The sequence below is a fragment of the Mauremys reevesii genome, linkage group 4 (assembly GCF_016161935.1).
Source record: "Mauremys reevesii isolate NIE-2019 linkage group 4, ASM1616193v1, whole genome shotgun sequence".
NCBI lineage: Eukaryota > Metazoa > Chordata > Testudines > Geoemydidae > Mauremys > Mauremys reevesii.
In genome coordinates, this window is record NC_052626.1 from 109,345,894 (window position 1) to 109,356,625 (window position 10,732).

General features: G+C 39.4%; 1 protein-coding gene across 1 annotated transcript in view; it reads right to left on the bottom strand.

Moving 5' to 3' along the window:
- Positions 1-8,373, bottom strand: part of LOC120403966 (mucin-2-like) — a 55,451-nt gene extending 47,078 nt beyond the window's left edge. Inside the window, exons 1-11 of the mRNA XM_039535988.1 lie at positions 8,301-8,373; positions 6,673-6,744; positions 5,946-6,207; positions 5,425-5,539; positions 4,546-4,636; positions 3,411-3,520; positions 2,962-3,178; positions 2,182-2,307; positions 1,517-1,634; positions 925-1,063; positions 191-301 (exon numbers count right to left, since the gene is read on the bottom strand). Coding sequence (XP_039391922.1) covers positions 191-301; positions 925-1,063; positions 1,517-1,634; positions 2,182-2,307; positions 2,962-3,178; positions 3,411-3,520; positions 4,546-4,636; positions 5,425-5,539; positions 5,946-6,207; positions 6,673-6,744; positions 8,301-8,373 — 1,434 coding nt within the window. The remainder of the gene's footprint in view (positions 1-190; positions 302-924; positions 1,064-1,516; positions 1,635-2,181; positions 2,308-2,961; positions 3,179-3,410; positions 3,521-4,545; positions 4,637-5,424; positions 5,540-5,945; positions 6,208-6,672; positions 6,745-8,300) is intronic.
- Between the last annotated feature and the right edge of the window lie 2,359 nt (positions 8,374-10,732).

Consider the following 10,732-nt stretch of genomic DNA (forward strand, 5'->3'; position numbering starts at 1 on the left):
AGATAAAAAAACTTGAAAACAAAACAAACTTTTCATTTTGTCTCAAATGAAACATTTCCTTTGACTTGAACTGAAAAATCTATTATTAACAAAGTTCTATCCCTGACTCATTCTGGCTTAAACTTTTAGCTCCCCACATTTTTATAAAATATTCCTGCAGCATTTTCAACCACTTGTTTTGGATACTTACAGTTTGTCCTCCATTAATGCTGAGGAGTATTTTCTTTAAGCATGTCTCAGTGTCTGTCAAGCCACATCTGCGGAGTTCTCCCAGAACAGCGAATGTGTCATTTTCACAGAGCTGAAAAAAACAATACCAACAACTATTGCTTTAAAGGCTTGTTCCTGGGTCTGAAAAATATTTATTTTTTAGAGGTTGGTCAAAAGCTCAGGGCTATTTTGAACTAATGTCATAGTGATAGAGACTGGGACTAGTCACAGAATTTGGATCTGGTTCTGGTATTTAGAGTCAAAGTTTTGATTCAACCCCCTCTAAAAAATGTGCTTCCGCTCCACTCTCTATCCCCATCTTTTCCTGCCTGACCTGTTATGATCAAGGACTAGTAACATGGCAAAAACAGCTGCCACACAGCAAGGGGCAGCTGTGTATGACAGCTATGAAAATAGACCAAATACAGCAGTTGCGTGTAAATATTCAGCATTTACCAACAATTACCACATCCTGGAATCTGAAATACATCAGTATTTACCTCGCTCCCAACATCACAACTAGTTCATACATTTTGCATGAATTGTTGTATATTCTTGCTCAATACAGTGCTCTTCTGCTTTAACAGGAAACACTCCAATGTTCTTTCCTAAGTGTGGTTAGCTTCTCTAGTCCTGACTCAGGCAGCCCTCCCACTCCTTCCTCCATATAACTGCATAGGACTCTATGACCTATTAAAACCTGATGGTGCTTACCTTAGACAAAACATAAGTGCAGTCTCCATGGACATTGTAACGTTTTTCATCATATGTGGAGATGTGTGAACCTCCCTCTACTGTACAAGATCCAGGGCATGGAATGTCTTTGCAATTCCACAGGCCTCCATTGCAGGTACTGGAAGGAAAGTGGAGAAATTAATCACAAGCAGCGATAATAGCCTGGAGGAAAGGAGTTACAATGTCATTAAGTTTTTGTTGTTTTGCTACTGATGTTCCCATCATATTATTCTTGGTTTCTTCGGAGGAAATCTATGTTTGCAAATATGTGAGTGGCTGCAGTTTCTTTCGTCTTGGAAAAGTCAAAATACTTCAAGGGAGCAAACAAAGAGAATTTTAACGGAGAGATAAGAAACCTATATATCACAAATCCTTATTTTAACTTGTGTCAGAATGCAAAGCCTGTTAAATAATGACAGTAAAGGAGACAAACAGTTTTTTTGAGATCCTGTTAGAACTGCAGGGAAGTCCGTAATATGCACTCAGAGGTGGTTAATGATGAAATTGTGTATAATAAACCATTAAACTAATTCATTTTACTAAAAAAGAAACAGCAAAGTAGGTAAGTTACCAGGAACGGCAGTGGGTGTCAAAAGATGTCCCTGGAGCATAAGAGTTGCCATTGTAAGTACAGGAGCACTCCGAAAGGAGGATGCAGCCAGCATTGTTAATGTCATCAAGCACAGTTCCTAAATGAAGAAAGAAACTGATACATTACAAAGGTGTTTTACACATATAGACAATATGCAATTTTTCTTGTTTTAAATAGTTGACTACAAATCTAAAATACAGTCTTGGAGCTCGTAAATGGTCATAGCTCCATTGAAGTCAGGGGAGCTATGCCAAATTGCACCAGCTGAGGGTCTTGCCCTGGGAGTCTTAAAATCCCATTGGTCTTCCAAGGGGTTTCCTGCCCTGTAAGGTGAATTCAATTGAATAATACTGAATTGCTGTAGTAAAACCACCTCATTCCTATAAGATGGGTAGCATTTTATGTTCTATTTTGGTCCCTGATTGTTCCATACTGCTTTGCAGATGTTGCACATCTACAGGAAATTAATTATTCTGTCATGTGTTTTGTCACTTGTTGTGCACAGGTAAAGGCTTACCACTTGAAGCTGTGAAGAGGGCAGCTGGATGACCCCTGACCCTTGACAAAGCTGCTAAACTCCTACATGTAAATCTGGTAGTGCTCTTTATTGAGAATATGAAAGATGGGAGTAAATAAAAACTTGCCTGCGGGACAGAAGCAGCCATCTATACAGTGATCTTCACAGACTTGAGCTCTTTCCCGGTTGGTGCAGGTGTCAATGCAGGGGGATCCACATTCCTGGTACTCCATGTTGAAAGGACACGTCTTGGCTGGAATTTTAAAGGAAGACAGATTTCTGAATTCAAATGTAATTTCCACTTGCTACATATTAGAATGCATGCTCATTCAACCTTTTCCCACTAGAGATGAGGCCACACCAAACCTGAGGTCCAAGAATCCCTTGGATTTTGGAAATCTGAATCCATATTTTGTAGTTCAGGTGTGTTTTTCGAAAACTTGTGCGTCAGATAGAACTGTATGATGCTGACTTTGTGACTTAAAGTCTGGAATTCTATGGATTCATGAGTAATTGTCTCACAGATCTCTGAGGCGTATACTCTGGCGCATTTGTTTTGCCTTCTTCTCTTTTTAAGAATCTAAATTTCTAGTAAAATTTGGAAGCGTTAATTTTCCAGTGCATTTACATATTTGAGTTCTGTGGAAATCACTGAAATATCCAATTATACCCTGGGGAATTTAACTCCAGAATCTACACTGATAAATATTAATGACCACAGTTTAACCATGGGGAGATCAGCTGCACCCCAGGATCTGGCCCGAAGTATGGAATTCATATTAGAGCCCTCTGGAAACCAATCCAGTACTTAATGACATTTAGTTCCCATGAGTCCTCAACAAACTATAAGAATTTGTCACTGACTAATTGGCAAGCACAGGTGAAGGTCAGTTCTGGAGACACTTACGACACAGTTGTGGGGTTCTCCAGTTTCGAGGTTGTCCACCGGCATGGGCACACTGCCGGGAGTATTCACCAAAGGTGTTACAAATACAGAAGGCATTCTTAGACTGATCACAGCGGCACAAGTCTTGTTCACAAGACTTAATGTACTCGCTAACCTCAACTAGTGTATTACATTCTGAAAATGCAGGGCCAGTCAATACTTTATGGCAAATGTCATCCTAGAGAGAAAACAAAACAGAACAATTTATTAAATCCACAAATTCCTCAAAACAGAGAGGATCAGTTTTTAATACTGTTATCCATTTGTTAAAATTATTCTTTAATGACATCTTGTATTCTCCTTCTACCTCCAATCACTTCATCGTTTTCTCCAAGTGTCCATCCTGAAACAGGAGAAGAGAGTGGATACATTTAAATGAAAGACACACGAATAAACAAAAAGATCCTTACAATATTGCCCGTGCAGTTGTTTAGGGAGGATGATGTAGGATCTTCACAGACTTCTGTTGGCCCATCCATCTTTTGCATATTTCCAAACTGCGTGGCAGTCAGCTTGGCATCTGCAATAAATACATTAATAATATATAGGATTTTTAATGGAGTTGGTTCTCTTTGAGTTCTTTCATGTAGACATTACATTTGGCATGTTGACAAAATTAACACTGATGCACCATAGACAAAATTAACACAGTGACACCATAGACTCAATTTACTTTGAATAACATCATCCTTATATCAGAAAACAATTTTAGGAACATGCAAACTGGAATTTGTGTTGGAAAATGACAAACTCATTCCAGGTTAGATGACCCCATAGTTAGATAACAGAAGAGAAAGTTTTAGACAGGTTTTGAATAGAAGAGAACTATTGTGAGACAGAATTTAGGAGAAAAGGTGAGATTTGAATAAATTGCCTAAAAGCTTTGTAAACAAAATGGTGATACTGACAGTGGGAAAAGAGAGATGGATAGAGGCCTATAGCCAGCTGATTGGAAGAATATATAGAGAGGAGGGAGTGATAAAGTCAGAAAGATAGGATGGGAGAAGGTAGTGTAAAGATCATGTAAATCAGTAGGCAAATCTAGAATTACACTGTGGAATAGGCTCGGGCAACTCAGGATTGAGATGTTGTGTTGATGCTTGCATGTTAATTATGGACAAAGATGTGTGCGGCTTTGCAAATGTAGTTTATATATAAAATTATATCAATATAATTTAGAGGTGACATCCTGGAGCATGTTTAAATAGAACATTCTTGACCAGAAATTGTTGCGATTGCTTTGCTTGGTATTGTTATTGTCTTTTGGTCTGTGGATGTATTTCTATATTTAATCATGCTTGAAACTCAGTATTTTTCCCACATCTAACTGGCTAACAAATGAAATAAATAGACAAATGATATACATGTATACATATATAATTCAAGTTACTAAAGATCTAAATGTGCTGATGTTCTCAGCAAATATTTCAGCAGGTTGGAAGAGAGGCCTGCTGAAGATGTATAACCAAGAGAACACAAAAAATGGATGGTGTAGAAATTGGAGCTACTAGAAACCAAAGGTCTGTCATTATTTTTAACACTTACTGTTTGAAAAGAACTCATTGTAAGTTGGAATACCATTGAAGTCCCCACAAAGCCCACAGGTATAATTGGCATATTTGTCACTCAGTTCCAGCTAAAATGATGGGGGAAAAGTTGGTTGAAGTTAATATACACATTCCACAATGTATTCAAAATCAGTGCAAGCAGTTGTGCCTGCTACACCTGCATAATTTTCATTAGTGTTGTGTAGATGTTTTAACAGACCAATTCAAACCTGGCTGATAGAATATGGACTAGGTTTGGATATGATTTCTGATTCATGGAATCCAAGTTATTTATGCAGAACTAGTTTTCACTGCAATATCTGTAATATATCCAGCCTTTTTATTATCTATTTTTTTCTTCAGAAAGAAAATCAAGTCCACTGTGACACTGAAGTCCTATGACAGTGGAATTCTACTGGAAAATAAAATGTGAGGAGGTGAGTGGCACCTGATGTAATGATGCTATTATGTTAATGAAGTGAGGGAAGTGCTTTTTCCCATTTTAAGTGGGAGGCCTGATTTCCACTAGGAACACAGCACAGTTGCTTTCTTCAGGAATGCATGAATGCAAACATAGCTTTGTAATGGGAGAAATAATCAGCAGGCAGAAACAGCAGCTCCCAAACTGCTGGGGGCAAGTATATCCAGGGACTAACCATACAGCTTCATACTACCTCTCAAGATTTAGGCTGATGGTCAAATATTTAGGCAGTTTCTCTTTTGTACACCTTTACCTACTTGATTTACATATGCCAAGTGTGGAATCAGTGCGTGCAATCGGGTGCCCAAACAAATTCTTAAGCCAGTCAAAAATTTGAGTCTAAATATTTTAATAGACTGTTTCCTATTCTCTGAAGCATCTAGAATTTATTCTTACCAGGATGCTGTCATCTTCATTCCACATGAAAACCAGGCCCATTTTGGCAGTCACTTTTGTATACCTGCTGCTTCTCTCAGCCAGGATTCCAGACTGGCTGTAAGGCAGCTGAACCCTGGAGAAAAAAAGCATCAGAGACGCTAAGTATTTGCTATGCCATGCAGAATAAAGAGGTAAGGTTGATTGTGTTATCAGGTGTCCACGTGGGTTCTTTGACAATGCAGTATTGTGGAAGAAAAAGCAGTTTAAAGGAAACATGGGCCCAAGCCACAAAATAATATGGATCTGGATCTGGATTCAAGCTTCCTCAAAGTTCAGGGGTATTTTGATCTGGCGTTCTGGTTTGGGCCCATCTTTATAGCGTGACATCTTAACAGAAGAATGGTGAGATGATTGTATGGTTAAAGTTACATGGTTTATCAAAATGCATAGAAGTTTTTCCAAGAAAGTGCTGAAATATATGCCTGGTTTGAGGAAACAGCTATGTACAGCACGCACAGTGATATGTTGCCTAAACCTACCTGTTGCCATTGACAACAACCAAGTTCTTTGTCATTTCAAAAACCACCCCATCGAGCTTCATGGTGATATGGTTGATAGTAGGAGCATTTTTCACCATTGTGCGCCTGATTTGGATGTTGAAATCCTCATAGGCAGCATTGCAGTGGGATGCAAAGACGTAATTGCAGAGCCCAGGGAAGTAAAAGATGTCCCCATCAAAAGTCTTGAAGTGGAAATTGCCCCACGTACTGCATACGCGGCCATTGTGAGCAGGGTTGAAGGCTGTGGATTGAAAACTCGTTTTAAGAATTTACTGGAAATTCCCTGACTTAACATGAATAGTATTATATCAGTCTGCCCAAGCCTTCATTTCTTTAGTTTATTCATTGCTCTGTCCCCTTCCGTTTATTTTCTGTCCATTTATCAATTGTGACACTATACATGATCAATTTGTCCATCTATCCACCTATTTATTTAACCCATCTCTGTTACTCCACCCATCTACTGTCTGCCATTTATAATGTACCAACCTATCTATATTTCGGTGTTTCTACTTATCTATCATATGTCTGCCTATCAATCAACTCATTATTTTGCCATCATATCGTGTTTATCCAGCTATTTGTTCTTTACACCACTGATCTACCCATGTTTTTAATTAAGCAGTCTGTTTCCCTGTTTATTTTAACTTTCTGATCAGTACTTCAGAAAGATGGAGGAATTTTTGAGACTCTTTGCTAAACTTACATGTTATTACTGGGCTTGTTGTCAGTGGCAGGATCAAGTTCACTGTTCCAGATGGAGTATTAGTAGTAAATGCTGCAGACAAATAAGAAAAAAAATCAGTATAGAAAGTTTATGGGTGGTGGTAGTGGGAGGAATCCACCCTCCTTAAAATTTTCTAACCAAGCAGGGTTGCATCCTTATTTTGTAGTGATTCTACTCAGAGAATGTGAGAAAGAGACAGTTGCATAACAGTAGGATGCAAGAGAAAAGGAATTGGGTGGCCTCAGTCTAGTCTCCACCTATCCATACCACAAAGCCACCTGTCAGGTTATCATTATCCAGTAGAAATAACTTTTTCTGCCCAAAGAAGAGGCCCTGGGCCAGAATAGCAAAGGATCAGTGCTGAGATGCAGAACTCTAAATAAAAGCTTGTACAATTCTTGCTTGCTCCATTTTATGCCTGATTCAATTTTCTGCCTGCCCTTACTTTTATGAAAAACAAAATTCACTGAAAATCATGAAATTTACACTTGACAGTGTTTAGAGAATGGTGAACAAGAAAGAGAAAATTTACATTAGCACAAAGGATTATGGGAACATTTCTCAAGAAGTGGCAACAATTATGATATACGAATAGGAGCAATTCTGCAAGCCCTTACTCATGCAAGTAATCTTTACATTTAATAGGACTACTCACATGAGTAAGGACTTTTGGGATTAGTTCTAATTAATGTAACATTATCATAATAACAAAGCATACAAAATGATGAATGACAGAGAGAAGGTAGATCAGGTACTTCAGTTCACCCTGTCTGATTATACAAAAAAAACAAGGGAAGAATCAATATAAATTGGCAAATATAAGTGGCAAATTTGAAACTCAGATGAAAAGTGGCAAATTCAACAACACACAGTTAGGCGGGGGAACTTATTACCACAATATCGCTGAATCCAAGAGCTTATATGGATCACAAAAATAACTAGAGTTATAATAACAGATACTAACAGCCATAAATAATTTGAAAAGGATATAAACCCTCATGTTTCAGAGCTTGAGACCACCTCTAACAATTGCAAGCGAGGAGGAAAACTTTCTTTGGGTGCAAGATACCCCATGACTGTCTAGTGCAGGGTTTCTTGCACCCTCCTCTGAAGCATCTGGTACTGGAGAGTGTGATTAACAGGATACTGGAACTGATGGACCATGGGTCTGATCAAGTATAGGGTAATTTTTACATTTATGATTACATAAAAATGTAGGATTTAACAACAATCCTAGTGGAAAACTCACCAAAAATAAAATGTTTTAAAACATTTTAAACTGATAGTGAAATCACGACATTTCAAGAGATGGATAGTTATTATTTTGTTTTGATCTTCAAAGCTATCTTCATCCAAATGTTGTTAATTGTACTGGCTTGAGGCAAGATGAAATTAAATCAGTCCAGTTAATACACAAACATTAAATATTTAATGGAAATGGTACAAAAATAAAAAGACACTAAGAAATCTCATTTAAATTCAACCATTTAGCAGGTTTGCAAAGTAAAAGAAATAAAACTGTTTAAACTATATCCATATAGAGACAATTAAATTAGACTTTTTCTTTTCTTTTCTGAGAGCAAAATGAAACTTGAATGGGTTCTTACCTTGTTGTTTGGCACAGCAGACACCTAACATAAAGGCCCATATGGAGACTCGTATCCTCTGACCAAACCCCATCCTGAGTGGAGTTTGGCACAAGGATACTGAGTCAGATGTTGGTCAGGAGAAATAGTTCACCTGCAATGTCTGGGTCTTATATAGCAGGAAACTTTGGCTTTGCTCCCAGATTGTTTCACGGACTGGGAAGGTGGGGTCTGGGGGATAAACAGAGGATGCTCTTTTTTTCTCAGGGACTGACCAAGCATGTTTGCATTTTGGGAGGAGTATTATTTTTCTAAAGGTTCTGGCTAATAAAAGAACATAACATGAATGGCAGTAGAACAATTCCTGTCCCATTAACAGCAGATCCTGAAAAAATAGTCAAAGATATTTTGAGTCACTTGATGGTTTTATGAATGACAGGCAGGTCACCTTATATGTTTCTAGTTACTGTAAATGATATCAGTTTCCTCTCTGGTGAAAACCAGTTCTTTCTTAGTCCTCAAGAGGATGCAACATTTCAGCATGGGGGACCCTCCTTGCTTTAGAAACAATTTGGTGCCTCATGATGTGAATATTCTTTTTGTGATATGAAGCAACCTATAGCCCTAAAGGACAGGTACTATGTGAGCACATACAGTGAGAATTTCTCCATGCTGCACAGACAACAAGCCTTATGCATCTTCCTGGGGAGATTTGAGCTGTTTTTATCCATGCTTTATCCTGATTATATTAAAGATTGGTCCAAACCCTGCACTCTGGATCCAAACACTCTTCAGATTTTCCATTTGTGTGGATCTGAGTGTATCTTCCAGGCTTCCAGAGCCCATCAAAGGCTGATTTCTACTGCCAAGGTTTGAAAGTAGAAATTAGGCTCTGTCCATGCTAGGTTATACCTTCAGTTCTGCCCAACACTCTTTTCCCAGTGCCCCATTTCCACCTTAATGCTTGACTCAGGATTGTTGTCTTGTGGGAGGAAGCCCATGGGCCCCCAACCCCCATCGTGGACTATTGAGGGGTATTAGTTGGGTGCTTCCCCAGCTGCCTCTTTGTGACCTGCAAATTCAGGCCACTGTCCCTGTAATTTCAGAAGGGTCTAACTGAGAGTGGAACCTGACCCGACCTTCATATTGACATGGGTGGTGAGAAACACTGCAGTCCACTCCGCACTGCTCTCATCACCCACTGGAAGTTCAGACCCCAGAAACACTTGCTGAGAATGGGAAAGTATCATCTCCAGCATGTCTGGTGGAACTCAAACTGGTGACCTCTCACAGGCCAGTTTGGAGCCCTTCTGCCTGACCTACTAAGTAGCTGTAATTTCTTACAGCTGAGATAGTTAAATGAGTTTAAGGAGGTTAGGGGCTGAATTTCAGTGGGAAATGGGCATTTAATTCTCTTAGGCCAGGGGTGGCCAACCAGTGGCTCCGGAGCCACATGCGGCTCTTCAGAGGTTAATATGCGGCTCCTTCCATAGGCGCCAACTCCGGGGCTGGAGCTACAGGCGCCAACTTTCCAATGTGCTACAGGGTGCTCACTGCTCAATGCCTGGCTTTGCCCCAGGCCCCAGCCCCTCTCTATTTCTTCCCCCAAGGCCCCTGCCCCTTCTCCTGAGTCTGCTGCACCCTTGCTCCTCTTCCTTCTCCCCCTCTTTCAGCATCCTGCACATCAGCATACCACAAAACAGCTGATGTGGTGGGTGGGAGGCACAGGGATGGAGGGTTAGGTGCTGATCAGCAGTGCTGCTGGTGGGTGGGAGACACTGGGGGTGGGGGGAAGCTGACAGGGGGCTGCTGATGTGTTAATGTGGCTCTTTAGTGTCAAAGTTAGACTCAGGACTCACAGTTTGTCAGACCACTCTGTTTTATTAGCACAGCGCTCTGCTAATAACACCCAGATAATGTGAGCACCATGCAAGACACAAACTATCTTATTTATACAGATAAAAGGGTGAGAACTTAACAAGATAACAAAGGAAGCAGAATCAGATAAGTTTACCTGGGCTAGACATGCATATCTTATTTCCTTACTAACTATTACCGATCTTCTGTTAATGTTTTGCCATTAGCACCATTGTTTATGCCTAATGTTTTTTTTCCTGGCACCTGTATTTCAACATTTCTTATTTCCGCTTAAAGGTACATACAACATTTCTTTAATCCATTCTTATTTTTACAATATAATTCATTCTACTTTCACAATCCCTCCTTTTGGTCAAGCTCACACCATGACCAACATTTTACTGGGTTCCACATATTAACCGTTCTTTATCTCTTTGTTCATCAGCAATATTCAAAATTATCATATTAGCACTCTGTTTTGGGGCAGTCACCTGGGTGGCATGCCTTACACAATTTTGGATACAACAGGAGACTAACTGAAAACATACAAAAATTATTAGGATTCCAAACAGGATAGTCAGGGCTCCCTGAAACAA